At 53.2% G+C, this 27,455-nt stretch overlaps 13 protein-coding genes across 13 annotated transcripts; 6 read left to right on the top strand and 7 right to left on the bottom strand.

Annotated features, from left to right (window-relative positions):
- Positions 1–221: 221 nt before the first annotated feature.
- Positions 222–3,396, bottom strand: KD926_008004 (WD40 repeat domain-containing protein; the record flags this gene model as incomplete). Its single annotated transcript, XM_053103474.1, has 5 exons — positions 222–986; positions 1,045–1,631; positions 1,698–1,825; positions 1,963–2,518; positions 3,129–3,396. The coding sequence occupies 5 exons, from the start codon at positions 3,394–3,396 to the stop codon at positions 222–224; spliced, it is 2,304 nt and encodes a 767-aa protein (XP_052960569.1).
- Positions 3,397–4,017: 621 nt separating this feature from the next.
- Positions 4,018–5,809, top strand: KD926_008003 (M18 family aminopeptidase; the record flags this gene model as incomplete). Its single annotated transcript, XM_053103463.1, has 6 exons — positions 4,018–4,126; positions 4,184–4,218; positions 4,275–4,376; positions 4,442–4,577; positions 4,638–4,730; positions 4,788–5,809. 6 exons carry the CDS (start codon positions 4,018–4,020, stop codon positions 5,807–5,809), a joined length of 1,497 nt encoding a protein of 498 aa, XP_052960568.1.
- A 630-nt stretch (positions 5,810–6,439) lies between these two features.
- On the top strand, positions 6,440–7,306 carry KD926_008002 (DSC4 family protein; the record flags this gene model as incomplete). The annotated part of the gene is made up of 1 exon (XM_053103452.1): positions 6,440–7,306. One exon carries the CDS (start codon positions 6,440–6,442, stop codon positions 7,304–7,306), a length of 867 nt encoding a protein of 288 aa, XP_052960567.1.
- Positions 7,307–7,569: 263 nt separating this feature from the next.
- KD926_008001 (ATP-dependent Clp protease proteolytic subunit) lies at positions 7,570–8,599 on the bottom strand (the record flags this gene model as incomplete). The annotated part of the gene is made up of 3 exons (XM_053103441.1): positions 7,570–7,961; positions 8,046–8,187; positions 8,429–8,599. The coding sequence occupies 3 exons, from the start codon at positions 8,597–8,599 to the stop codon at positions 7,570–7,572; spliced, it is 705 nt and encodes a 234-aa protein (XP_052960566.1).
- Positions 8,600–8,805: 206 nt separating this feature from the next.
- Positions 8,806–10,041, top strand: KD926_008000 (uncharacterized protein; the record flags this gene model as incomplete). Its single annotated transcript, XM_053103430.1, has 1 exon — positions 8,806–10,041. One exon carries the CDS (start codon positions 8,806–8,808, stop codon positions 10,039–10,041), a length of 1,236 nt encoding a protein of 411 aa, XP_052960565.1.
- A 162-nt stretch (positions 10,042–10,203) lies between these two features.
- Positions 10,204–11,487, bottom strand: KD926_007999 (4-nitrophenylphosphatase; the record flags this gene model as incomplete). Its single annotated transcript, XM_053103419.1, has 5 exons — positions 10,204–10,872; positions 10,945–11,036; positions 11,122–11,190; positions 11,301–11,322; positions 11,392–11,487. 5 exons carry the CDS (start codon positions 11,485–11,487, stop codon positions 10,204–10,206), a joined length of 948 nt encoding a protein of 315 aa, XP_052960564.1.
- A 604-nt stretch (positions 11,488–12,091) lies between these two features.
- On the bottom strand, positions 12,092–14,987 carry KD926_007998 (putative protein transport membrane glycoprotein Sec20; the record flags this gene model as incomplete). The annotated part of the gene is made up of 7 exons (XM_053103408.1): positions 12,092–12,256; positions 12,312–13,118; positions 13,181–13,259; positions 13,319–13,452; positions 13,740–14,314; positions 14,366–14,613; positions 14,674–14,987. The coding sequence occupies 7 exons, from the start codon at positions 14,985–14,987 to the stop codon at positions 12,092–12,094; spliced, it is 2,322 nt and encodes a 773-aa protein (XP_052960563.1).
- A 618-nt stretch (positions 14,988–15,605) lies between these two features.
- Positions 15,606–15,926, top strand: KD926_007997 (mitochondrial 54S ribosomal mL53 protein; the record flags this gene model as incomplete). The annotated part of the gene is made up of 1 exon (XM_053103397.1): positions 15,606–15,926. One exon carries the CDS (start codon positions 15,606–15,608, stop codon positions 15,924–15,926), a length of 321 nt encoding a protein of 106 aa, XP_052960562.1.
- A 481-nt stretch (positions 15,927–16,407) lies between these two features.
- On the bottom strand, positions 16,408–17,862 carry ipp1 (inorganic diphosphatase IPP1; the record flags this gene model as incomplete). The annotated part of the gene is made up of 5 exons (XM_053103385.1): positions 16,408–16,549; positions 16,610–16,693; positions 16,753–17,096; positions 17,165–17,284; positions 17,374–17,862. The coding sequence occupies 5 exons, from the start codon at positions 17,860–17,862 to the stop codon at positions 16,408–16,410; spliced, it is 1,179 nt and encodes a 392-aa protein (XP_052960561.1).
- Positions 17,863–19,058: 1,196 nt separating this feature from the next.
- KD926_007995 (tRNA-dihydrouridine(20) synthase (NAD(+))) lies at positions 19,059–20,381 on the top strand (the record flags this gene model as incomplete). Its single annotated transcript, XM_053103374.1, has 1 exon — positions 19,059–20,381. The coding sequence occupies one exon, from the start codon at positions 19,059–19,061 to the stop codon at positions 20,379–20,381; it is 1,323 nt and encodes a 440-aa protein (XP_052960560.1).
- An 896-nt stretch (positions 20,382–21,277) lies between these two features.
- On the bottom strand, positions 21,278–24,616 carry KD926_007994 (DEAD/DEAH box helicase; the record flags this gene model as incomplete). Its single annotated transcript, XM_053103363.1, has 1 exon — positions 21,278–24,616. One exon carries the CDS (start codon positions 24,614–24,616, stop codon positions 21,278–21,280), a length of 3,339 nt encoding a protein of 1,112 aa, XP_052960559.1.
- A 664-nt stretch (positions 24,617–25,280) lies between these two features.
- KD926_007993 (vacuolar ATPase assembly integral membrane protein VMA21) lies at positions 25,281–25,843 on the top strand (the record flags this gene model as incomplete). Its single annotated transcript, XM_053103352.1, has 3 exons — positions 25,281–25,381; positions 25,559–25,644; positions 25,707–25,843. The coding sequence occupies 3 exons, from the start codon at positions 25,281–25,283 to the stop codon at positions 25,841–25,843; spliced, it is 324 nt and encodes a 107-aa protein (XP_052960558.1).
- A 443-nt stretch (positions 25,844–26,286) lies between these two features.
- KD926_007992 (putative cystathionine beta-synthase (beta-thionase)) lies at positions 26,287–26,928 on the bottom strand (the record flags this gene model as incomplete). The annotated part of the gene is made up of 2 exons (XM_053103341.1): positions 26,287–26,718; positions 26,824–26,928. The coding sequence occupies 2 exons, from the start codon at positions 26,926–26,928 to the stop codon at positions 26,287–26,289; spliced, it is 537 nt and encodes a 178-aa protein (XP_052960557.1).
- Between the last annotated feature and the right edge of the window lie 527 nt (positions 26,929–27,455).

Below are 27,455 nucleotides of genomic sequence, written 5' to 3'. Positions count from 1 at the left end.
CCACCTATTAATCGCCTGCAAAATGCTGTAAACCCACAAAATGCAAGAGATGCCAAATTACACCCTGATAAAAACCCTGCTTCAAACCGACCAAAGATATACCCAGGTTTGAAACAACGCCAAATGCCTGGAACGCCACGTCTAATGCATATTGCAAAGCATGATAAGAAACCCAGTGACGCCGTAGCATCAATCTCATCGAGACGATCGACGGCCTCTATTCACCGGATGGTACCCCATTCGGCCAATTTGCTACCCTCGCGTTCCTGATTTCGTCCAGGCCGCCTGTTAAATATCTTCCAGAATCTCAAAGTCTCGTCTCCAGCTCCCGTGACTACCGTTTGGCCGTCAGGGCTCATGGCTAAGTAGAGGACACGGAAGGTATGGCCGGTCAGCGAGACAACCTGCTCCATGCGCGGATACTTCCAAATGACGATCTGGTTCTGGCTGTAACCATGGGTGCTGATGATTTCATCGGAGTTCTTCGACCAGGCCAAGTTGCAGACCTGGCTGCCTGTGTCGACCTCCTTGATCATCGAGCCAGTTGATGTGTTCCAGAATTTGATCGTTCTATCGGCCGTTCCTCCACCCGACGCAAGTAGATGGTGCTGGTGAGGTGACCAGGCTATGGCCTTGACGGCAGCGGTGTGGTCAGAGAACCGATAAAGAGGCGTTTCGTTTAACTTGTCCCACACCATCAGTTTGTTATCATTACCGCCAGAAGCTAATTGACCGTCTTCCGTGTTCCATCTCAACCCGCAGACCTCCTGCTTGTGACCGGAGAGCCGGCGCAGGTATTGGTCTGGAGAACGGACATCACGGTGGAAGATTAACCGATCTCGGGATCCAGACGTGAGGATATGGTCGTTCCATGCGAGAGCTCCCACACGGTTGGTATGTCCAACCATTGTTCGAAGACGTCGACAACGTTCTGCATCCCAAATCTGCACAAGTCCCTTTCCGGTTCCGATAGAAAGGTGTGTTCCCTGATTATATATCGGTAAGCCGTCACGTTGTGCGTAGGAGCTAGATTGTCTGACTTACCCTCTGAATCCAGCTGACGCTAGTGACTGTGTCGTCCTTCAGTTCACAGAGTTTAGTGACTCGTCCCGACTGGGAGTTCCACATGTAAACCGAGTTGCCCAGTCCCACTCCTAGAACGTTACTACTGCCCCAGTCCACCAGGTTAAGATAGAAATCATCTTGCAAGTCGGGCGCATCTAGCACCTTATACGGAACTTTGTTCACGTAGCGCGGTTGCTTGCGCGGAGTTTCGAGGATGCGCTGACTATCATAGCGGATGGGAGAGAGACTGTAGAGTTCGGATCGGACGTTGAGGTTCGGGCCATGTTGGCTGCGAGGCGTCTTCGAAGGTGTGGGATGGGCGGAGCCAGTGCGAGGGGAGGCGTAGTTGAAGAGGTTTTTGTGGGGCGTGGAGGGGGTGATGCTAGCGGGGGGTATATTCGACACGACGTGTGAGGGAGGAGTGTGAGAACGAGTTTTGTCAAGGATACCGCTGCCGAGTCCTAGCAATGGATCTGGCGATAACGAGTCGAGTTCTGCCTGTGGCACAGTATTTCCGAACAGCTCGCTGCGCAAGACTCGCGAATACATTCTATTTGCCTCTTCGGCTGGGGGACAATGTTAGCTCTCAAGTGTCGGGTCGGCGCTATCGTCCCCAGGGGGGTTCAACTTACTCTTTTGGAAATGGAGTTCTGAATGCGGGGTTCGTCGTTTCGACTTCGACGGGGTAGAAGGACAACCGTCTTCATGAAGCAGACTATAGGTCGCTTGAAGATCCTGTCCGTCCCGGTTTGGGATGAATCTGTGGCAAGCGCCTTTGAATCAGCCATCGTCTTTCAAGGACACACCCGTGGCGGTTACTCGCGACGCTGCAAGGGACCTTTCCGAGCGACATGGACGAACGCCAGAACAGGGCGCAAATAAAAGAAAAAGACTAACCTATCACCATATACTCTCTGTCTCTTTCGACTCGGACTCGTCCCGGGCGTTCGTTCGCGCGGGTTGCCAGCATCCTCATATTCTTTCAACGCCTTGGCTAGCGCATTGGGATCAATGGGCTCGGAGCTATTGCGACTTTTCTGTTGGCTACCCTGCAGATCTGGATAAAACAGGGTCTTTTTCGAGGGCATGCTCGGTGGTGTTCTCGACCCGGGCGGGGAGGCTAGGTTCAGTCCATTCGCTGCTGTAGAGGTCGCCTTCTTTGCACCCCCCGCAGCACTGCGACCGGCGGCAGCATCGGGCTCATTCTTGCCCTTGCCCATAGCTGCTAGGTTGGCGTTTTTCGAGATGACTGTAACGGCGATCGAATGTAGGAAGATTTTGAGGCTCAACTGAGGGATTGCGACCCGAGTCTGGGGTTGAATTGCGAAAACGGCGGGGTTTAAGGTGGTGATCAAACGTGAGATTCTTTCACGGACAGAAATGACAGCACAACGGTCCTGCGTGGTTGCTCGGTCGGGGAAATTGATCGTGGGATTGGCGAACGCAGACGTTGCTGGGGAGCTGCAACCGGCTTTGCTCCGCTCTCCGGACAATAATAATCAAATAAACGAACTGGGCGGGAGGGGAGCGACAAGAGGGGGAAGGAGAGAAGACAGAGCAATGACTCTCACCGGGCCCAGTGCTAAATGGAAAGACACAGACAACTCGGGCAGGTCATTTGAGAGTGACCTGGCCACCGTCTGGTGAGGAAGAGAGAGGTGAAGGGACAAGGAGGGAACCAAGGGCTGGCGATGGGATCGCCTTGGGGGTGACGGCCCTGCGAAGGGGATTCCGCCCGGTCACGCGTCGGCTACGCTAAACCCTTCCGAGACACTCTGCCAGGGAGGTTGGCCGTTGCTTTGTTGTGATCCTTCCTTGCAATTAATTTCCCCCTCATCATTAATTCGGGATGCATCATCTTGGATTCGGTATTTTATTGATTGCTGCTGACTGGGTCCCCGTTGGAGTCGGTGCATGTGGGGTCTGTGACTATCTCTGGCTGCCGGTCATGAGCCAGAGGGACCTCGCGCTTCCAGGCTCCATCTGATAGCCCGACTGGTCACTTTTACCAGTCAGTTACATACAAGCACCTGTCTCAGAAGTTGGGGAACAGGTCAACTTACCCTGTTTCTCAAGTATCAGATTTTCCTCTGTCCGATCGAGTAGATCTCTCACAAACTGAGCACAATGGTTATTATGATCGTGAACTATACTGTTATCCTGACACGCCCGTGACGCGAGCTGCCACCGTTGCACGCGGGAGAAACGCGAAAAACGCTTGGGCCACGGGAAATGTTCCCCGGCGATCGTGTCGGTCTCGGTCTGTTCACGGAGTTTGGGCTGCCTGCTGGGGCGGTTTGGAATTCCCCAATCCCCGTGTTTCTTTTTCATTTCTCAGACATGGGCTAAAAGATGATCACTGGGGTTGGTTTCTTGATTAAGCTCTTTAGTTTCCAGCTTTCTCTTGGTCGCGTGGACCCGATGTCATCCGGCATTGAACTATGTTTACCATGTAACAGGCCAACGGCTTCTACTCATCCAGGGAAAAAGGCTGTGAACACATTAAAGATTCTATTAACCTCTCGCTATATTTGTAGACCTAATATCACACGGTAATTGGTACTATACTTTACAAGATAATACTTCCAACCCTGTATAGTGTTGCTGCAACAATGCCCGTAAGATTAAGGAATAACTCCTATATACTCCGTAAGCTACATAGCGTAAAAACTGCCAAATGTGCGAGACATATCACCGACAGGCTCCCCTGCATGATTTGAATAATCTCACGATCATGGTGACCGAGGGCCAATTCTCCCAGCACGAGACTAAGTTGTCTCCGACGGCAACCACTAACTAACTACGGAGTACTACTGAAAAGCCGGTCGACCGCCAAGCACCGAGTGATCTCATGCCAACGGATTCTCCTCCACTCTCCGAAATCCGATTTATTATCCTCTGGATTCCTTCCCCTCCTTAGCTGTTTCTCCACAGTCCCCAAGGTCCCGAACGATGACTTCCAAACTCGCCCAGAACCTTAAGCAGCCGGCTTTGGACTTCTTGTCCTTTGTCAATGCCTCGCCCACCCGTACTGTCCCCGTCCCTGTCGCTCTGCTCGTTTGTTTGCATGGCTGATCTAGTCCCCATCTAGCTTTTCATGCGGTCCAATCCGCCAAAGACCTGCTTGCCAAGGCTGGTTTCCAGGAAATAAAGGTTCGTAGACCAGGGGAAGCTCGTTTTTCTTTTCTATCGCTGATGGCCTTCTTCAGGAAAAAGATTCCTGGGCCTCCACGTGTCGGCCTGGCGGAAAATACTACTTGACCCGCAACCACTCGACCATTGTCGCTTTTGCTGTCGGTAAGAAATGGAAGGTAAGTCGAGATTGCAATGTCACAGATGTCACACACATGCCCAATGATGCTAATAATCCCCATAGCCTGGAAACTCGATCTCCATGATCGGTGCCCACACGGACTCTCCCGTCTTGAGGATCAAGCCGGTGAGCAACAAGTGCGGGGAAGGGTTCGTCCAGGTTGGCGTTGAGACCTACGGAGGTGGCATCTGGCACACATGTAAGTATCCAATGGGTCCGTCTGCACGCCGTTGCTCAGCAATTGCTAATTCTTCTCTAGGGTTCGATCGTGACTTGGGTGTTGCCGGTCGGGCTATGGTCCGCACTGGTGATGGCTCCATCACCCAGAAGTTGATCAAGATTGACCGCCCCAGTATGATACCTTCAAAATGATATCGCCGACAACCAGAACCCCACTGACGACCCATAGTTCTCCGAATCCCGACTCTAGCCATCCATTTAGATCGCCAGGAGACTTTCGCCTTCAACAAGGAAACTCAGCTCTTCCCCATTGCCGGACTTGTTGCCGCCGAGCTCAACCGCACCGGTGCTTCCAATGACGCCAAAGACTCCAAGGCTGGCGAAGAAGAGAAGGGAAAGTTCTCTCCTCTCAAATCGATCACGGAGCGTCACCATCCCTACCTTGTGGAACTCATTGCCGCCGAAGCAGGAGTCAAGCCGCTTGACATCCTTGATTTCGAAATGATCCTGTTTGACACCCAAAAGTCTGCGCTGGGTGGACTGCTTGAGGAATTCATCTTCTCGCCTCGCTTGGACAACCTCAACAGCTCTTTCTGTGCCACCGTTGGCCTGATCGATTCGGTGGCCGATGCGTCGGTCTTGGATGACGAGCCTTCCATCCGTCTCATTGCACTCTTTGACCACGAGGAGATTGGAAGCCGTACGGCGCAGGGTGCCGACTCCAACATTCTGCCCGCCATCATCCGCCGACTTTCCGTCCTGCCCTCTTCGAACACCGATAATGCCAACCTGTCAACTGCCTACGAACAGACGTTGTCTACCTCCTTCCTCCTTTCCGCAGACATGGCACATGCGGTGCACCCCAACTACTCGGGCAAGTACGAACCCGATCACCGGCCGGAGATCAACAAGGGACCTGTGATCAAGATCAACGCCAACGCTCGTTATGCTACCAACTCTCCCGGCATCGCTCTACTGCAGGAAGTGGCCCGGAAGGCGGCCGAGGACGGCGGAGAGGGCGTTCCGCTGCAGCTGTTTGTCGTGCGCAACGATTCCAGCTGCGGAAGTACTATTGGTCCCATGCTGTCTGCAGCTCTTGGCGCTCGTACCTTGGACCTGGGTAACCCGCAGCTGAGCATGCACAGCATCCGCGAGACCGGAGGTACCTACGATGTGGCTCACTCGATCCGGCTGTTTACCAGCTTCTTCCAGCACTATTCTAAGACATCTCAGACCATCTTCGTTGATTGAGTCAAGGGCTGTTCCCTGTAAATAGCAAGCTCAATTCCACCGTTCTCAATTATCTCTCCTCGTAGAAACTAGAAGGCGTATCTCGGACCACTTGCCTCCCCTCCCCCAGTAGACGGATCGGGCCGAGGAAAGTCCGCCGCCCGCTCGCTCCCACCTGACGTTCCATCCGTTCCATCCTCTCGCCGCAGACCTCCACACGACTGACTATCCTTGCTTCTTCCTCATCTCCGCCGTTTGTTAGCTCACGGCTCTCCCTTCGTTGCGTTCTCACTCTTATCCCTCCTAATGCCGTTCATGCCCTCATGACCCTCTATGACAACCCCAGATGTCTTTCGAGATGCGGAATACATCGCTGACGTGTCCGGCTTATCATATGGAAGCGTCGCGGACGTCCCTGGACGACGGTCGAGCTCCCCCAACCCTCAGGATGGGCGTATAAAGAAGCTGCAGTCGGCCGCGAAGGTCGCGCTGATCGACAGGCTGCTCCGCGACCTTGATATTCTCATATATTGTCAACTTTCTGCGCTGTATTATATGGAGTGAGCATTCCCCTGAATATACTTTCTCTCCCCTTCCCCACACTCGATACCCCGGAGAGCTGTCCCCTCCCCGACCCGGCTCTCAGAAACCATGCTCACAGCTTCCAGTTGCTCTATCGTCCTTTTCGCCGTCCGTTCCATCATTCAATTAATCTTCTTCACCCCGAAAACCCCCCCGTTCGACCCGACCCGGAACCAACCCTTCGTCGGCGCCATCTTCACCAGCAACTTATTCTGTATGGTGTTCCACTACTTCTTCATCCACCCGGACGCGGGGGAGTCCACTCGCGGCTACCTGCACGGCGGACTCTTGATCGACTTCATTGGCCAGAAGGCGCCCGTGCCGGTCGCTCGGCTCCTCTCTTTCGATGTGTTGGTCATGCTGCTCCATCTTATCATGCTGGGTCTTATTGTGGAGCGGGTCAAAACTACCGAGGCAACGGCGGCCGCCAACACCACCGCCGCATCACCGTCGCCGTCGTCGACTGCGCAATCGCCTATTGCCGAGCGAGATCAGGACCATGATTCCGAAGAACGCGGTGTTCTGCACAACGACAGTAATCGCAGCAATCACACCTCGAGTTCGTCGGAGGCGGATAGTCATGGGCTTGGACTTGGTGACGCTCTTGGATCCCGAGAATCCGGGTCCCAGTCTCGGCTCAACCTGGACGAGGAGTTCGAACGGGACGAGCTGCTGGCGGATCCCTTGGAAAGCGGACATACATCTGGCAGTAAGAATCACCACCCCGTTGACTCGTTTGCCTCGGGAGAAGCGGTAGTCATGGATCTCGGTCTGTTCGACGTGATTCGAGACCAGTGGCGGTATAGTCCCGTCGCGGCGAGACGCACCTCCGCATACGTTCCCTCCGACCAAACTGCGGCTTTTCTTCGACAGCGATTCGGACTTCAGGTGCGGCCGGACGGACGGGTGGAGAGAATCGCACCGGGAGGCTCTTGACCTTCCCTCTGCTTTATTTTTAGATCTTACAGTTCACTGGCGTTGGAGTTGGTATTGGCGTTTCGTGTACATATGGCAATACGAATATAAATGATCATGATCTATTGTTCCTCGTCTCGACCCAATCCTTCCATCATGAAGAAGGTCAGACCGTCTCCCCAGCGATCATAGTTATACAAACACATAAAACAAGAAAAGGGTATGCCAAGAACCATAAACCACAAACACACATACTCGACTTTCGAACCCCGTGACCGACTCAATCACTCCTTCTCCCCCTGAACCCTCCGACCCAAGACCTCATCCACGATCCCCATCTCCAACGCCTCCTGCGCCCCCATGAAATAATCCCTCTCCATCAATTTCTCGATCTCCTCTAGCGACATCTCCTTCTTGCCCGTCAAATGGCGCTTGTAGATCTTATTCAGCTGCTCGCGCACCCGCAGGATCTCCTTCGCGTGGATGGCGATGTCGCTGGCCTGTCCGAAATATCCGCCCGACGGCTGGTGCATCATGATGGACGAGTGTGGCAGGCAGTACCGTTTTCCGGCGTGGCCGCCACATAGAAGCAGCGAGCCCATAGAGGCGGCTTGGCCGACGCAGATCGTGGAGACCGGGGAGGCGATGTAGCTCATTGTGTCGTAGATTGCGAGACCTGTGAGTTTGGTTTGAATATGGTTGTTAGTGGAAGGCGGGGAGGAGGGACCGCTTCGTCGGAGGGGAGGGGAGTGGTACTAACCAGCCGTGACTGATCCTCCCGGAGAATTGATATACAGGTGGATGGGCTTCTGGGGGTTATCGGCTTCGAGGAAGAGGAGTTGCGCGACGATCGACGCGGACATGGATTCGTCGACTTCGCCGTTTAAACAGATGATTCGTTCCTGGACGGTCAATTAGCACGGTCTAGGCTGGGAGTATCTATCCGGTTATGGGAGATACCTTGAGGAGTCTAGAGAAGATATCATCTATAGTTATTCGGAGGAAGTAGTTAGTTATCGCTGCGGTGAGCGCTGACCGGTATCAGGATCTGATTGATTGATTCACGACTTACAAGTGTGCCAACCACCTCCCTGGGATAATTAGCTTCTTTCTGGCCAATGCGCAGGAGAATCAAAAACATACCACAGTCTCCGTGACGAACGGCGTAGGGGTCCATGCCCGCGGAGAGCTCGCGCCCTTCGATAATGACGGAATGGAGCTGGCGAAGCTGCGCGATGCCGCGGGAAGACCGGCCGCAATGGAGGAGCGAGGGAGAAGGCGACTCAGTCGCGATACCGAGCGGGCCGGATTCATGCTGTATAGGGGAGATGTATTTATAATTGAGAGAAAGAGGGGGAGGGGTATGTGAAAGAGGGAAGTGGAGGGAAGTAGATCGATAAGGTCGGGGCTGGACGAGAGCAAAGTCCCGCCAAGCTTTCGGAGCTTCTTTTCTTCTTCCGTCGCGGTTCTTCGCTCTTTCCCTCTACTACTACACTCGCTTCAGGGCACAATTCCACAACATGCAGTGTTTGCGTCATGTTCCATACGCATCATGGCGTTTGACGGTGTACCGACAGATTTTCCCGTCCCCTCATCCCAATACCTTGTCTTTCAGTCCTCGACGTACCATCTCATCCACGACGACTCAATCCCAAGCACAACAGCACCACCAAGACGCAACACACGCAGAGCAACCCAACAATGACTCCCCAGATACACCTACGCCCCGACCCTCCGACCAACTCCCTCAATCCCCCCTCCTCACGCACCCGCATATCAACCCCGTGAAGAAGCACAAAAAGCGCCCCCCAACCGCCGAAGACCTGAACCGCCTCCGCAAGAATCCCTGGGCGCAAGCCCTCGCCTCGCCCATCCGAATGTGCACCATTACAGCCGCCCGATCGCCCCGGGATCTGCTGACCACATGGGGCCTGGTCCAGCGTCCCAATTCCAAGGGACTCTGGATAATGCCCGTGGATTTGCTAAAGGATGAACTGAGCGGGCTCGAGTCCCCCAAGGGCCAGAAACCCGCGCCGCCAACCGAATCCTCTCAAGAACCACAGGACTCGGGGTCGGGCTCATCTCCGTCCCGGGCGCTGCAGCACCTGTCGGTGCGGGTCATCGATAGTATCCAGCTGATGCGGAGGCTGTGCCGGGCGATGGCGTCGCATAGCATCGGGTATTACTCGGGCCTGATGAAAGCCATCCCGTATCGGTATAAGCATCCGATAGGCCCGCTGACTCCAAGCCACGCGCGTCAGCTGGTGTGGAGGCAAGATATGCCGACGTTTGTACTGAAGAGAATGCGAGTGGAGGCGGCGAAGCGGTTGTTGAAAACCACTGGCCAGAAGCGTTCAAAGCTTGGTCATCAGAGCGGAGTGTGGCAGGCGGTTGAAATTGAGGCCCAGGTGTCGGAGGAGACCCTGAAAAAGGGGCTGGAGGGGATGAAGGCGTTTGAGCGCATGGAGTGCGGCGCCGTGATCGTTATGAAAGAGCAGGAAATAGATAAGGACGCGCTGCCGCAGCTGGTGACTCTCCCGCAGACTGGATCGCGTGTCCCCGTATTTGATCTGTCCGTGTTGCTTTCAGAATCGGACCGAGAGGCACTGCGGAGTGCTGATCCGAAGTTCCAGAAAACAGGTCTGTTTTTCAGACCGGAGGACCTCAAGGAGTATAATGCGTTTATGGCCTTGTGGAAGCTGCAAGGTTATCTCAATGAGGACGCTCAATTTGGTGATGCGCATAAGGTCGATTGAGTGCAACCGGGCTTTGACCATATACTGCGTTGAATGCATATCTATGAAATATCTCAAGTATAATGTTCTATCAACAAATGGCATGTCATATACATGTCCTCCAAATCGTTACTCATAGCCCGTAGATCAGAATGTTGCGCTATCCCCCACGTCTATCTCTATCTACTGCGACTCCAGCAGGTCCGACAACTTATCCAAGTAAGCCGCCGGTCTGACTTCACCACTCTCGAAGTCCTCCTTCGAGCTCACACCCGTAAGCACACCCAACGTGCCACCCAACTTGCCCTCCAGACCAAACCGGATATCAGTATTCGCGCGGTCCCCAACCATGCACGCGCGGCTGCGATCGAATTTGAACTTGCCCTCGATGGCATCCATCATCGCCTGATTCGGCTTCCCCAGGGACACCGGCTCCCTACCCAGCATCATAATCAGCGGCGCACTCATCGACCCAGCGCCAGGGAACAGCGTCCCAGAGTTCGGCAGCGTCGAATCGATATTCGTCGCGAGGAACACCGCGCCGCGCCGAACATAGTGAAACGCCAGCGCCAACTTGAAGTAGTTGATGTGGAAATCCAGTCCGACCAGCACCACTCCGACTTCCGGGTCAATCAGCGAGGAATCTCCCGCTGCGATTTGCTTGTAATCTTCGGGCGTGATGTCTCGTCGATACGCGGGGTCTGTGCCCCCGATGAAGGGGACGTTCTCGGAACGGAGTTCCTGCTCGATGCCGGTTTCGCCGAGGACGAAGACCTTAGGCTTGTTTGGGGGGAGGTTCAGGATACGGGAGATGTAGATCGAGGCGCTGTAGGAGGAGGAGAAGATTTCCTCCTGCAGGAGGGGTTTAGTTTACCTGGCTAGTGGCGAAGGAGAGTGCTGTAGAGTGGAGAGGAAGAAGCATACCGTTGAGGCGGGGATGCCTAGGGACTCGAGTTTCTTCTTGTAGTCTGCTCGGGACTTAGTGCTGTTGTTCGTGACGAAGACAACCTGCTTGCCTGGTGTTGGGGATCAATTGCGTTAGCTAGAGTTAGGTTCGCTGCTTCGTCTTCGAGTGGTGGAAGGGACTCGAGCATGCCGTACCTCGACTTCTCAACAGTTCCAACGTCTCATTCGTTCCGGGGAAGAGGTGATCGCCGGACCAGAGGACACCTGCATAAATGATTCTCAATTAATATTGCCATTCGCTATGATCCGTTTGTGTCGAATTCGATTCGAAGGACCCCGGAGAGAACTCCGAGAGAAGAACGGGGGGCACACACCATCGCAATCGAACAGGAACACCTGGTTTTTGAATGTCAGTCATCTATACACCTACACAGTCGCATAAAGACGTCACCCGGTAAAACTCACATCGAACTTGTCCAAGAACTCACGAATTCCAGCTCCGTCGCCGCTCAGATAGCGGGGTACCGCGGGGTTGGTCTGCAATGCTTCTGTGGCGGTCATGGCTTGTCTCGGTCACCCTTTGCTCTGCAACCAGGCAAAGAATATATTCAAAAGATGGTCTATAAGTCTTAAAAATAAAAATAAAAAAGTCAAAGAATTGGAGGAGAGTTCATCGGGGTGGCGGTCGAGCCAAACCAAAAGTTGTCGGAGAGAGGCGGTCCCGCACGTGGTTTGGCTTGACTCAGGCACCGCATCGGCGTTAGTCCGATCTGATATACAACAGTAGACCGGGGAATAGAGGCAAAAAAGGGTATGGTGATACAACTAATATTATACAACTTACACTAGATATCATTAAGCTTCATACAATCGTGACTTTTTCGCAGGGCACTTGAAGGCATGGCAATATCTCCAAGACAGTCAGTCACATCTCAGCGCCGGAGCTCTGTAGTCCTGATCCGCTGCATACCCAGCATGGGTCGACCCTGCGATGTTCAACGGCGAGAACCTCTCAGTTTGACAGAAACAGCATGGATCAAAAGACCAAGTAATCAAGGCCATTGGTATAGCTCCGTTGCTACGTCTGACTATCACCGAGGATGCTCGTTGTTATGCCCAAGAGCTGCAACCCCCCAGTATTCCTATATCCCTAGGTGGTTAACCATTAGGATTCACCGAGAATGCCCGAGATCTTGAGGGAGGAATCCAACACTGAAAGGTGCTCGTCGGCACCATCAATCAGTCGCTTATCCATCTCCGAGAACACCATAACAATCTTGTTCTTCTGGCTGTCAGGAATAGCATCGTTATAAACAACTCGTCGATACAACTGTTAACAAATCAGCCTGGTCCAATGTGCCAGTAAAGGACAAAACCAATCTCACCTGTAAGAGAAGCTGCGTCGCGCTCCACCCATCCGCAATAACATCCGTAATCACCTTCGAGACAGACTCGTACGAAGAGCCGAATTTCTTAGGCTGCATAGCTTGCACCAACCGGTCCAGAACGCTCTCGGGCACCACACCAGCAATTTCTTCGATCATGGTCACAGTAACTGCCTGCGAGCCGGTATCCGTCATCTCGGCATCGTCATCGCCGTCCTTCTTTCCGCCGCCGCCCGTAGCACCGACCAACCGCGCCGCACTCTGTAGGTACGTAATTGCGCGTCGCAAGTCACCCTCACTGCATTGGATGAGTTTGCCCACCACCCCTTCTTCCACGTTTACGCCCTCCAATTTGGCAATGTCGCTCAGCCGATCACCCGCAGCGGCATTGTCCAACGGCTTGAACCGGAACTTGCTGCATCGACTCGCGAGCGGCTCAATGATGCGAGTGACATAGTTGCAAACGAGACAGAAACGCGTGATCCGACTGTACTGCTCCATGGTCCGTCGGAGAGCTGACTGGGCGTCTTGGGTCATGCTGTCGGCTTCATCCAGCACGATGATCTTGAACGGCGGGCAGGGGTATTGATCGAAATACGATTTATCCACTCCGGTAGGTTGGCTCAGTTGCATGCGGGCGAAGTTCTTGACCTTCTCACGGACAATTCCGATACCACGCTCGTCTGAGGCGTTCAGTTCGAGGATTCGCGAGCGGTAGAGCGCTGGGCCGAATAGCGACTTTGCGAGGGCGAGGATCGTCGAGGTTTTTCCGGTACCTGGAGGACCGTAGAAGAGCATATGAGGAAGCTGTTATCATTAGCGACATTAGTACATGAAGCTGGATTTTGGAACCACAAGAAAGCACATACGTTGGATGCCTGCAGTGTTCGCTGGAGAACTTTCGTGGTATGGTCTTGGGCAGCGACATCATCTAGTGTCTTCGGGCGGCTGTTTCTTGATATTAGAAGGGTAGTACGTCAATGGTCTTGCAAATTGTGTCCTCGTACTATTTCTCGACCCATGGTTGATTTTGTGCCTGCGCTTCTTTGTCTGTGCCTTTGGTTTTGGAGCTGCTTGACGTCCCTGCAGCTGCTGCTGCTGCGCGGGCTTTGTTGTTGAAGAAATTAGAGGCCATAACTAGCTGTGTGATTGGGCAGTCAATTTAGAAGTGAAATTCCTTGATTCATGAAAAAAGAGTCAAGAATGAGTATGCTCAGCTAACGACCGACGACACCCGCAGATGAGGTCGTGTCGAGACGCGTCCCCACGTGATACGCGCATACCTAGATGCCAAGGCTTTTATTGTTCTATGACCCATGCGGTCTACAGAGCACGAAATTATCACAGGTATTATTCTGTAATACTACTGATATTCTCGTAAAACATTATCTCATCTATCTATAGCTCATCCCTTCTATTCTCCAAAACCTCGGTGGCCTCGTACATCCGCTTTTTGGTATTTCGAGGCGGTTCATCCTGTGTCCGCGACTCTTCCGGCAATGGCTCTTCTTGGATAAAGGTTTCTTCTTGCTCGGCACTTGTTTCCACCATTTCCGCAATCTGGTCGATCATCCGGTCATTATCTGACTCTTCAGTTGCAGGGGGCTGGTCCCAAACGGCTTCGCTAGGCGCAGTCTCGACGCTGGGCTCTGCCCTTGGAGTTACAACTGGCGTTTCTTGCACAAGCGTCTCACTAACGGGGATAGAAGGAGATGGTTGGACGGCTGTGCTTGAGATGCCAACAACGCCCAGAATACCGAAACTGAAACGAAAGACGAGCTTAAGAGGCAGCCACAGCAACCACCACAAGGGTCCGTAGAGTATGCGACGGAAAAGAAGCCAGGTAACTGTGCCCACCAGGATGTAGAAAGCCGTCTCAAGGTACCATGTATCGGACTTTTGAGAGCGAAGTAATGAGCCGATAAGGTTGCGTGACGACGATAGAAGTGAATCGAGACCAGTGTAGGACTCCGAAAGAGATGAAAGGACGGCGGTGGATTGTTCTGTTCGTATAGGTCAGCAACCGCTTCAACTGACGGCGCGCTCCAACCTACCTAGCGTCTCCTGCGCAAATTGGCTGCGGGAGAGTTCTGCTTGCATCAACTGATGTGTTCTCCTCAATGCCGCGGTCACGTCGTTCGATGCGTTGACGGTGATATCATCTTGTGTCAACTTCTCATTCGACTGCTTCTGTCTCTCTCCGCTGTGCGACCTGGAGAACAGCAGCTCTCGTTCTTTTCGTTTTGCGAGTTCGGCATTTCGTTTGGCTTGTAGCTGAGCATTTCGAAATTCGCCTCGCGTTCTACCGGAAAGCATTAGCAAACCCTTCACCCGTTGACCCGGACAATCGAAAGGCACTCACTTCTTCAAATCATCCGTCAACCTGCCTGCCCACGCAACAATTCGCTCCCTCTCCAACTCCTTCTCGTTATCCACCGTCTTTCTCCTGCTTTCCGAGCCAGACTCAAGCGCTTCGACATCCACCTTCAGCAATTCCAGTTGCTCCTCCGCCTCTTTCAGCAGGCCGTGGATCTCAGCACCCAGCTCTAAACGAGCCTCATCGCCCTGCCCAACCGCAGCGGTGAAATTGCCTAGCCGAGAAACAAGTGGATGGATTCGACCAAGAGCTGCCGATAGCTCTTTCAAGCGCGAACGTAGTGCAGAAGTAGAAGACATCGTATGCGGTATGTTCGTAATGATCGCAGCCGATCAAGAGTGGGGGATAACGAAGCCGGCGTGAATTTCGGATCCGGAGGTGTCGATGATTCAAAACAGATCGCACATCGACATCCTAGGAAGATGCGGACGGTTTTGCAACAGTGTAGGAAATGAACGAGACAGCCGACATCAAATGAGAGGGATTCTGCCGATATGGTCGAGCTGGCCGCAACAGCAGCGTCATCGGGGCCCGTTCCGTTCCTGAGGCCAGCCAGGCCGCCGATCTGTTTGCATCTCTGTCAAACACACCCAATCCTTCTTCTCTTCCGCTCCCCGACAGGCGATTTTCCCGGGCGATAGTTACCAGGAGCGACAGCTTTTGCGCCAATTGCACCTCCTCCTTTGATTCCAGCCGGTTTGCAAAGCCTCGTGCCTTTAATTTTCATATCTCCTATTCAGCGTCTAAAGGCCTGGCCTATCGAGTTCACGAAGGTGAGTTGCATCCATCCTCTCCAAGCCGATCATTTGGCCTCTCCCTCCAACCACTCTACCATGAATCCTGAACTAACATTTACTTCAGAAACAAGATTCATAACTACCTAATCCATTTACACAAACCCCAAAAGTCCGCCCACCATGACGATCCCCGTCCAGACCATCGCCAGCCTCCAAACCACCTTCAACCCGTTCCGCGCCTCCTCTCGGCCCTGCAGGCTTTTACTCTCCCTGCTGCGCAACCCATCCACGACCCCGACGGGCAGCCCTACGCATGTCAACATCAAGGTGAACCAGCTGCCGCGTCTATCGACCCAGGAGCCCGAGATCCTGGTCGGATTCAAGGGCGGCAAGGAAGTCAAGATCGAGGTGGGGAAGCGGAAGATGAAGATTGGCGATGTGGTTGAGGAACTTGCGCGAGTGGGACGAGCCATTGAGAGAGAGGAAAGTTTGAAGGGTTGATTGGATTATGTTTCTGCGTTTTGCGTGGGTGCTGGCATGCCTCGACTGAGGCGGGCTCGATGGTTCGAGACGGGATGGATATCTCTATCCTATCGGTTGGATCCTGTTTCGGTGCTGAATTCTTGGGGATGTTGAGGTTGGTGGAGAAGACTGTTTACTATCTGTAGCATTACGATACCTTCATGTGTATATACTAACATAGCTGTTGAAAGATACTTTCATGTTTTCATATCTGTCTCTATGCTGTGTTCTTCAAGGGCATTTGTAGGTCTACACAAGCAACCAGCTTTAATTATATCTAGGCTTGCAATTGCATGTAGACCTAAATTACGATTCCTGCAGTGCGCGGCTACACTAAAAAAGAAGCTAAGTTCTCAAGTATTCTACTACATGGACGAGGAAAAATGTTGAAATGTGTTCACCCACAGGGCGAATTAGGAGAATTTGATTTTCTTTTTTATGATTTTCTCTGGGGGTTGATTTAGACGGCAGCACCAGAGATGAAGAACCACTTGTCAACGCTGCCATCGATAGGGGCAGGAGGCAAGTTCTCGCCCTGGGGAATGGCAGCGATCTGGCTGGGGTCAGCACGGTCAGCGGAGCCCTCAACGGTAGAGTTGGCCCTACACATTTTTTATTAGCATCCAGAATATTCGCAGGCAATGACAACGAGGGGTTCTTACAGGCTGATCTCGCCACGGGGAGCCTTGCCGGAGATGAGCTTCTCCCAGGCGTCGGCGCACTCGCGGACAACGTCCAGAGCGTACCTAGACAAAAACAGTCAGTTCTGGTTTACATGACACCACGCTTCGGATAATGAGCTTACTTCTTGTTCTTGCACTCGCCGGAGAAAGCGAACTGGTTCTCGGGCTTTCCGTCGGGGATTTTGTAGATACGGAACCACTCGTTGGTGGCACGGAGAAGGCCGGGGAGGTGGCGCTCGACATCCTCGATGTCGTGCAGCTTAGCGGCCAGAGGGTCGTTGACGTCGACGACAATGATCTTCCAGTCGGTCTCCTCCTCGTCGAGCAAGGCCATGACACCGAGGACCTTCACCTGCTTGACCTGACCGGGGTAGCCGACGAGCTCACCGATCTCGCAAACGTCGAGAGGGTCGTTGTCACCCTTGGCCTTGGTCTCGGGGTGGACGGTGTTGGGGTCTTCCCAGGTCTGGATGAATACAATCGGCATGGTGACACAAAAACCAACAGAAAGGACATGCGCGTGCTTCAACATACCTGGGGGAAGGCACCGTAGTTCCAGAGGTAACCCTTGTGGGGGAAGCAGTTACGGACGTAACGGAGCTTGCCCTTCTTGGTGTCCTGCTTGATGGGGTTGAGGAAGTCCTCCTTGGAGATCTTTGTGTGGAATATCAGGTCAGCATGTCGAGGTCTCGCCACGAGCCAAATCGGCGGTTGTATCAAATCGCAGTCGGACGGAGTCGTACCTCCTGCTTGGCGTTGGTCCAGCGAGGGATCTCAACGACCATGTTGAGGATGGTCTGCTGCTCATTGGCGTAGAGAGGGATGTCGTGGAAGGGAGAGACGGGCTTGCCATCGCGCTCGATGAAGACACGGTGCTCCAGGGTGTTGGCCTGGCCAATCTTGCGAACGGTGTAAGACATGTTGGATGAGGGTGGCGGGGCAGTAGAAAAATGTCTAGAAACAAGAGCAGCACGAGTTGACGCCGAATTAAGCGAGCGATCAACTCTAGGAAAGGAAGAAGAGGATGAAGAGGGAGACAAAACGGCAGAAGGAAGAGAGGAGGAAGAAGGAAGAGAAGGAGGGGAGAGAGAAGAGGAGGGAGGGGTGGCTTGTTTAGTGGGGGGAGCCAGCGTTGCGGATGTGCGCGAGAAGCGGGCGAGAATCGGAGAGGCGGTGGGCAGCAATCGGCTTAATGGAGCTCGTCTGGGCACCGGTGACGACCCCAGGGACATTTGAGTGTAAGACGGTACTCTGTAAGAAGTCAAGCACAAATTGATTGGCAGAGGCAATCAAAACCAATTGGTCACGCTCGAGAGATCTCGTCTTTGCTGGGCTTCAATGGATGGCCAAGTGTCTTTAAACTCCCGAGAGAAAAGGAGAAAGGGAATTTGTCGGGAGGAAAATCAGTCTCCCGGCATGTCCTTCCGAGGCTCCTGATTTCCGTCTGGCTTGCTTTCAGCCTTTTTTCTTTATTTTAACCTAGGAACTACTGATGCTCGGTCTACAACTCCTCTCGTGACTCCGGATAGGGTAGATCTCAATCCCTACCGTCATGGCCGAACAATGTCCATGAAGATTCGGATTGCCACCTTCGACCAAAAGCGACTCCAACTCCTTCCGCCAGGTTTTCACCTTCAATTTGGACTGGGCCTGTCCTACCTGGTCTTAGGCGCATTGTCAATCGTCCTCTTTGTGCTCTCTTTCGGTGAAATCTTCTGGACGAGCTCCACCGGTCTGACCCGTTCCACTCACATGAGCTGACGAATCGATGAGGTTCGGTAGTTTGCCATCCTTCCTTAGTCTCGGATGGTTGGATTAGACTTTTAACTTTGTAGTGGGAGTAAAGGTCCAATAACCAATTCCTGTAGATGCGGACAGCAGGCAAGTTGAAGGGCCAGTCTCTTCTCGTGCCACCATGGAGACTATCGAATACTCCGTAGAACTTCGTAGGACAGTTATACGGAGTAGACGGCACGTGCGCAACGAATGCCCCGAATTGCATCATTACGGTTCCCCAAGTCTCCAAGACTCGCTCTGCTCTAAATGGCCAGAAACTAGTCAGAACATCTCACCTAGGTACGGTTGTCTAGTTTACGGTGTTCTGAGAGTGTTGGAGTGTTGGAGTGTTGAAACAAAGAATCGAGTCTTGGCAGGAACGGCGTCACGCAGCCGTAACTTACGGGGATGTAATCTATTTTATATCTTCTTATCGGCTATCATCACGTGCACTCGACTTTTTCTCTCCGCCTCCATGACTAACAATTTAATTAATTTATCCCTAGTTATACCAGATCGTGGAGTATCTCCAAATAACCTCAGGACCGACAGATCGGAGTCTCGAACTAGACAAGTCCGTCTGATCCTTCAGGTCGTCTCTCTTATCACCTCCTCGCCAAGCTATGCTATGAACAGGTTCCTTCGCACCGCCATGACCTCGCTCACTGCACCACCCCGTGTGCCCATCCCCGCCAACGGGGTGGACTACCGTGGCAAGCTCGTTCTTGCGCCGATGGTTCGATCGGGAGAACTTCCCTCTCGCCTTCTCGCCCTCAGATACGGCGCCGACCTCGTCTGGGGCCCCGAAACGATTGACCGCGCCATGATCGGAACCACTCGTCGAGTCAACCCCCGCAACGGCACCATCGAGTTCTTCAGGCGGCCCTCCAACGGCGGCCGCCCTGACCGACCCATCTACGACTCCGTTATCTACCGCATCGATCCGGTCCGGGAGAAGGGCAAGCTCATCTATCAGATCGGCACCGCCTCGCCGGAGCTGGCCGTCGAAGCCGCCAAGATTGTCGCCGGCGACGTGGCCGGCATCGACGTGAACTCGGGATGTCCCAAGCCGTTCAGCACGAGTGGTGGAATGGGTGCTGCGTTGCTGCGCACGCCGGATAAGCTGTGCGCGATCCTCGAGGCGCTGGTCCGCGAGGTCGGAACCCCCTTTCAGATCAGCATCTCGGTGAAGATTCGCATCCTGGCGCAGCCCGAGGAGACGGAGCAGCTGGTGACAAGACTTGTCAAGACGGGCATCACGGGTCTGACGGTCCACTGTCGGACAACGCCCATGCGACCTCGGGAGAAGGCCATTCGAGAACAGCTGCGCATGGTCGCCAACGTGTGTCACGAGGCCGGCGTGGCGTGCGTCATGAACGGCGACGTGACCTCGCGCGAAGAGGGCCTCGCCCTGATGGAAGAATTCGGCGTGGATGGCGCAATGATCGCTACGGCCGCTGAAACCAATCCTTCCTGCTTCCAATCCGAAGCCGAAGGCGGTCTCCTCCCGTGGAGGGACGTCGTCCACGAATACGTGCGATTCTGCCTGGAATCCGAGAACCGCTTCGGCAACACCAAGTACCTGCTCAACATGATGATCCCTGGCAAGAACAAGGAGTTCAAGATGGCGAAGAACGCGCGGTCCTACTGGGATTGCTGCCACCTCCTGCAATTCGATGACCTCTTGCCTCTTGCCGAGCAGGTGGACCAGACACTCAACATCGCGGACCGATCCGTCTACAAGGAGGAGGCCCGCAACAAGGCCGTCCAGAACGCCCTCGAGAACAACGAAACTGCTCGTGCGGCCGGCGGTGCCCCTCGCTCCAAGCCCACCTCGCCCGTCGTCGCCGCTGCCGGAGGTCCCATCCGCACCAACTCCATCCCCAAGCCGACGGCAAAGCCCGAGACCATGGCGGGTGTTGAGGCCACTCCTGTGCCCGAGCAGACGACTCAGCAGCCCGAACTTGCGGCTTAACTTCTTGAGCCCATTTTGATATTCCCTTCGTATACATATTCGCTACTATGCAGGGAAACCAATTCCCCCGTTGCATTTCTTTCCATCAAATTCCTCACTCTTCTGGTCTCTTACGTCCAAAGCGCATTATCCTGGTGTTCAAATACCGGTTCGGTTTTTTTACTAGTTTGGAGGTTCTCATATATTCCCAGGGTGTTACTCAGTTTCTTTCCCCGCCTATACATACACACAAAGTCCGCTTAAGTTAATTTCAACCACATATGTCGATCAAATTCACGAAAATAGAGACAAAGAGTTATTTATCTAATTACCCCCAAAAAGAAAAAGAAAAAAAAGCCAAACTCCCGTGCAATCAACCCCGTTCATGTATAGTACAGTACTCCGTAGTATCTTTCCAGGCCAATAAAAAACGCTCGCTCGCGAGTCCCGGAACAATAAGAACGCAAGAGCCAGATCTTGTGCGATAATCTATTAAGATTTCCATCTTGTCGTGGAAAGGTAGTGTCTCTAGCTAAAAACCAGTCGGACTCCTTTTTCTAAAGAACAATGAACAACGGGGGAAAAACGAAAGAGGGAGAGAAGGAGGAATTGGAAATAAACAAGAACAGTTCCCAGTACACGGTATAACACCAAGTCCCCTCTTGCTCGGACAAAAAAAAAAGGTTCAGAAGAGACTCCGCTGAGGCAATGGAAGCTTCAACAGGATGGAATTTCCTGACAAAATCAAAGGCGTGTAGATATCCAACCCGCGGCGTTGTAGATGAATGACATCGATGTAAATGGGGATCATTGAACAGCTCCAAGACAATCAAACATGCGGTATGTTCATAGCAAGAGGGATAGTGGTTTTCAAGTGTGTTTATAAGAAAAGATCAGTCAATGACAGAAATATTAGATCATGTGTTTTTCTTGTCTTGGTTCATATCAGCGAGGACCATGTTTTCGACAACCTTCATGCCAGCCTCCTCAGTCTTCTTAGACTCGGCGCCATCTTCACCAGCAACTGCTTGGTCGAGGGCAAGCTTGGTCTGACCAAGGGAGTAGATTTGCTCTTCAATAGTATCCTTGGTCACTAGGCGAATGACCTCAACCTCCTGAGTCTGACCGACACGGTGGGCTCGGTTCTCGGCTTGCACGTCTTCCTGGGGATTGAAACTGGAGTCGAAGATAATAACTTTGTTAGCACACGCCAAGTTGATACCAGCGCCACCGGCTTTGGTGGAAAGAAGAAAGACCGGAATTTCTGTCCGTTCATGGAAAGCATCGATGATTGACTGGCGATCTTCAACATTTGTTCGTCCGTCAATTCTGACAAACTCTATTTGTTGGTGTTCAAGCACGTGTTCCAGGATATCCATGACCATGGTGAATTGGGAGAAGACCAAGGTGCGATCACCCTTCTCTTTGAATCGCGCAAGGAGTTCGCAAAGCTTATCAACCTTGCCCGAATCCATCCACTCGTCGTTCTTCAAAACGAACTTTCCTAAGGATTTAGGATAGGTGACGCACATGGTATGGCATTCGAAGTCGTTGTAAGCTTTAAGCTCGTCGAAGATGATGTCCGGGTTGGACATGGACCATTGCTCTTCCTTGAGACAGGCCTTGGACATTTTGCTCAGGGTGGTGTCATTATAATGACGTCGATAAAGAAGGGAATGGATGGCCGCTTGGCGCAACTTCATCAGAATGTTCGCAGACCGGTTGCCGGTCTTCTTGCCAGCTGCTCGGTCAGCCAAAAGCTGGCGGACCTCCTCCTGCTCGTGCTCGTAGATTTCTTTCTGGGAGGCATTGAGCTCGCAATACTCCACGTGAGATACCTTCGCCGGCAAATCAATGACTTGGTGCTTCTTCCGTCGCAGGACAAAAGGTTTGAGCATAGACTTGGCACGCTCGATGCGTTGAGCAGACAGAAGCGCAGAGTGCGAATCGTCGACAGTCTTCGCCTTGTTCGCAAAGATATATTGGAGTTCCTCCTTGCGCTCGTGGAAAACCTTTGGCAAGATAAAACCCAGCAAGGAGGCGAGTTCCTGAAGGTTGTTTTGGAGGGGTGTTCCCGTCAGGAGTAGCCTGAAGCGGGCCGGAATCCTGATCAACTTTTCATACAAAACAGACGTAGAACTCTTTAGCATGTGTCCTTCATCGTAGACGCAGACACTGAAATCCATATGCCGAAGGAAATGAGCATCGACCTTGCCCTTCGCGATGGTGTAGGTGGTGATGATAACATTAATTTCGTCCCTGTTATCTTCGATTGTCTCCCGAATCGCTGCCCGCTCGGCCTGACCAGCATAGTAGGGCATGACCTGGAGGGTGGGACAGAATTTCTGGAACTCTCTAAGCCAGTTTTCGATTGTTGATGAGGGCACCACGATCAGGTGAGGGCCCTTGATGCCCTTCTCAAAGAGGTGGGCTAAAAATGCGATAACCTGGCAAGTCTTTCCAAGTCCCATGTCATCCGCCAGAATACAACTAAGCTCCTTTTCGAAGAGCAGCGAGAGCCAGTTGATGCCGACGATCTGATAGTCTTTCATCTTCAGGTCTTCACACATGATTCCCGGTTGCGAGATGAAGCGCGTCTTGCGTGATCCGGAGGCAGGGCCATCGCTGTCTTCCTCAGAGCGCTGACTAGCGGGAGTTCCAATGCCGGAATCGTGGGAAGCCCCGGGGTCAATCGACACCAGCTCCAGTTCCCCATCGCGCTTGCCGAAGATATCCACGCCCCATTTCTTCATCTCGGTCGCAATCGGCTTTCCTAATGCTTCACACCGAGCGACCAGAGAGTCCACGGCGTCGTACCCCACCCACATATCCAAGCACTTGTCAACAATTTTGTCGCCAATCGGCTTGGGTGTCTTCCGTCCACGACTCCCTTTCGGTTTCGCGGCCTGGTTGGCTGTCGGCGCAGGAACCACGCGTACCTCGTCAAGAGACGCAAATGGTCGATGGGAGATGATGTGCTCGGCAATATCTTCGGTGATCGCGGCGATGTCTGCAAGGTCCAGCAACTGGCACTTGTTGAAGAAGTGCAACACCTTAGTTTCCAGCGGTCCTCCCTCCTCGGGAGCGTCCTCGACTGCAGAGTCGGAATCGTCGGAAATCTCCAAGGGCGCCTCCGGTGATTCGGAGCGCTCAGGAGAGACCCGTTTGCGACCCTGGATCAGTCGACCAGGCTTCTTCTTCGGCGGCGATTCCGAGCGGACCGGGCTTGGAGAAGTGGCCCGACTCTTCGGTCCTCTCATTAGGCGTCTTCGAGGTTGCAATTCCTCCTGGGAAGGTTCGGTTTTCTGGCTGTTCCGGTTTTGCAGGTTCATTGCAGCCCATTTGTCTTGAATCGTCCCACGGGCTTTGATCTGCTGCTTCACCGGGGCCGACGCGTGTTTATTCATACTCAACTCATCGTCCGACATACCATGCGCATCCACTTCTTCGCTATTGACCAAATGATCCAGCGCATCGTCGTAATTCCCGCGCTTGAAAACGAGGGCCTGCAAGCAAGCCTGCACAGACTTCTGCGGCATCACTTTCTGCATCCTTTCAACCTTGACTCTCATCTGGTAGTCTTCGATTTCTTGTAGCGATGCGATATTCGAGGACACGGGCTGCGCGCGGGAGGGGGCGTCCTGGCGAATTTTTTTAACCGGGATCCCCTTGGGCGCAAGGTCCATTTGAGCCGCAGGGCGTTTGGCGGTCGTAGGGTTGTACACTGCCGATGCCGTGATTTCTTTGAACCGATTCATGGAATCGTTGCCGTCTTCCGGAATTCGAGCAGATTTGGTAAATGTGGAGGGTTTGATGTCCGTATTCATCGCCATTTGAGCATCATCATCGGAGGAACCGCCTCGATACATCGGGACGTCGTCATCGAGGTCAATCACCGGCGCACGTTTGGCCGGACCTGCGGAGACAGGGGGACGAAATTGCGTACCGTTGGGCGCCATGACGCTCGAAAGGCGACCACCGACCGGGGTCGGTCGCGAGGGGGACGAAGTAGGGCCCAGAGGAGAGGAGGCAGCGACCTGGACGACGGAGTTGCTTTTCGCTGAATGAGGGGGCTCGATCAGTTGGGTGGGTTGCGTTAGTCGCTGAGAAGCCGGGGTCAATTGGGTGGTCGGGGGATGGTGGAGGTTTCCCAGTGGCACGGTGGCAACCGTCTCATATTCTGCGTCGGCGGGCGGAGGAGTGCTGTGAATGACCTTCTTGTCGCTCACAGGCGTATCGGGGACGGTGTCCTCCATCTTGAGGGTATGGAGGGAGAGGAAGGGGAAAAGTCAAAGTGAAAGAACACAGAGAGTGAGAGTGGGGAGAGCCCAGTCAGGGAGGACCTGCTCGGTTGACTGAGTGAAAGGCGTCCAACCTCTTCAGATCGGATTGGATTCTCCGCAAAAGAGAAAGAAAAAAAGAAAAAGGCGAAAAAGCAAAAACGCGCCCAGACGCGCAGCCCGTCACGTGGGTTGGCGCTTCAATTAAGACCAACGGGGAAAAGTGCCAGGGTTGGGGAGGAAAAGGGAAAGAAGTCTTGGTATTCTTTCTGATTGACAAGGAAATCAAGGAGGATATAGGAACCGTGCAAGAAGCGTTGTTCTAGAAAGCAGAAACCCGCGCCACCGACCGAACGAGAGGCTCTTCGTCGTGACCGTCCAAGCTCCGGGGCCAATGAGATCCGCGTCTTCGTATCTCCGGCCAGATGAATACATCAATCAATCAATCTACTTCCTGCCGAGAGACCTTTCACTCCGGTCGTCTTGAACACGGGCTGTTTCCAGCCTGTCGAAATCTTCTGGCCTGACTTTCACTGTCAGCTGTATTCTCTGTACTTTGTGTTATCGCAAGAGTTCCTCCAACTCCCCGAACTCCTCCGTCCTGGGTTCTTATTGACCACGGAGACCCCACGCATTCAACATGGCCAGTCGTCGCCCTCACTCCCAATCCCCAGCAGATGCTGTGCCCCCGTCAGCATCCGAGAAACCCTTGGACTCTGACGTTTCGCCCGCAGTCCCCACGTAGGTGCTACCCATCTCCTGCCTGATGCCACATGGCCACTGCCCAATGATCACGGATGAGAGGTGGATGGTCAAGCCGTGCAACCACGTCGAATGCGCATTCACCAACCCATGGAACTATCACCCTCGCGTATAACCTCGTCAATTGAATCTCCAAGACTGACTCGTCTTCTTTAGTCATGTGATCTTCAAACTGCTTGGGTTCACGGCAGCCATGATCTCCGCTCCCCTTGGCATGTATTTCGTGTCGGTATCGTTTGGTGGTGAGTAGTAGCATTGGGCTCCTCATCTTTACTACAAGGTCCTCGCTCTAACGTCTGCACAGCGAGTCCAACCATTTCCGGTGTCTTTGCAGCTATTACTGCAAATATCGTGCTCTTCGCCTACATCTTCGTCGCGTGGCAGGAGGATCAAGAAGAGCGGAACGCCTTGGCGAAGAAGAAGGAAAAGAAGGCCCAATAGGCTGGTTTCGGTCTTGTCGACCACATTCACTGGATTTCTGCTCCATACCTATGTCCTTTGTTGTTTGTACTCGTGGGAATTCGGGTTTTTGTTCTACGTTTTCAGTTGATTGGGCGTATTTAGGCTTATATGGCAAACCTGGTTGTGTACGGGATGAGGCATTTCCTAGATTATTGAACCAGATTATCGATCTTCTTTGTTGTTTGATCTTCCTTCACCTAGCAATCTCGAGTAACGCCGCAAATTGACAATCCAAGCATCCTTGCACGTCAGTACTTCAATTACGATTGCATAAACCTTAGAAGTATCAATCTATTGAATTTGACATAGTATATTTAGTCCATGTTGAATAGCTGCGCCTGGAAATGCACTAACGATATGTGTATCAAGCATGTAACATAATCCCAAGAAAAGAAAACCACACCCTAGGCACCAGCACGCAATCACGGCCGTCTCTTGACAAACTCCTCCAGATCAGCCTTCGTAGCCACGCCCAGCACGAACTTCCTCGAGGCGTCTGTCACAACGGCAAAGCCCTGCTTCTCCCTCTTCTCGCCGCTGGGGCCCGCCTCGCTCTCGAAGAACTGCTCCAGCTCCTCCAGCGGAGTCTCCATGGTGATCACCTGGTAGGTGCCCCGTTTGCGGTGGAAGCGCTGCATCGCGGCGGACACGGAATCCGATTCCTTCACGGCGCCCTCCTTCAGTAGCTCCCTCAACCGGGGGATGCTGAGGTATCCGATCAAAGATCGTTTTGCCGAGGAGATCACGGTGAGGTGGGTGTAGTCGCGCTCGTAGGCGGCCATCAGGGCGGAGGAGATCGGGTCGTTGGGGGAGACAGACAGGGCGAGAGGGGGGTCGAGGTCCTCGACGGTAGCCTGAAACCAGCGACGTTAGTATGGTGGGTTTGTGTCGGTTCCCAGCCCCGAAGGATCGTTGGGCCAGGATCGGAGAGACAGTTAGATTAGTAGGGCAGAACTGACTCCGCGGTACTTGTCGGCCCAGGAGGCTTGCGATGTAGATTTGTCGGCATTGGGGGAGAGCTTCTCGCGGGCAAAGGCCTCGCTGGCGGACTGGTAGGAAGCCATGATGATCGGTTAAGTCGTAGGAGAGGCGGGTGCGCGAGAGAGGAAATTGAGTCGGTGGCAGCAATGGCAATTGGAGATACAGAATATGTCGGGGTTCGGTATGTTAGACTCCGTCTCCGTCGAGAGAGAGGTATATCCAGACGGGTGGGAGAGGGAAGATTGAGGGGTGACCCAATGATAAATTTGAGGCGACCCACCTCGGGATGTCACGCTGCGACGTCATGGTCGCTGAGTCACGGGGTCCCCTCGCCTGCAACGAGGTATTTATTTACTTTGCGTGCTCCTTCACCGGTTGGCCCCTGATAGCAGGGTTTCATCGGGTCCTGTCAGAATTAAGGTCAGTGAGATTCTCAATCTCTTTTATCCTGCTCCTTTCCCTCTCCATTGATTGTTTCTCCATGTCCTTCCGGAATACCTACTCTTACTTACTATAAAAGTGGAGACGATCTTCGGTCGCTTCTAAAGATAGATAAGGAACCATCAGCATTACGCCCATCAATCTCGGACTCTGTTTACTCGGAACAAGA

The sequence above is a fragment of the Aspergillus affinis genome (assembly GCF_023601865.1).
Source record: "Aspergillus affinis strain CMG 70 chromosome Unknown NODE_4_length_623078_cov_86_301200, whole genome shotgun sequence".
NCBI lineage: Eukaryota > Fungi > Ascomycota > Eurotiomycetes > Eurotiales > Aspergillaceae > Aspergillus > Aspergillus affinis.
The sequence above is the reverse complement of the archived record's forward strand: the minus strand, read 5'-3'. Positions and strand labels throughout refer to the sequence as shown.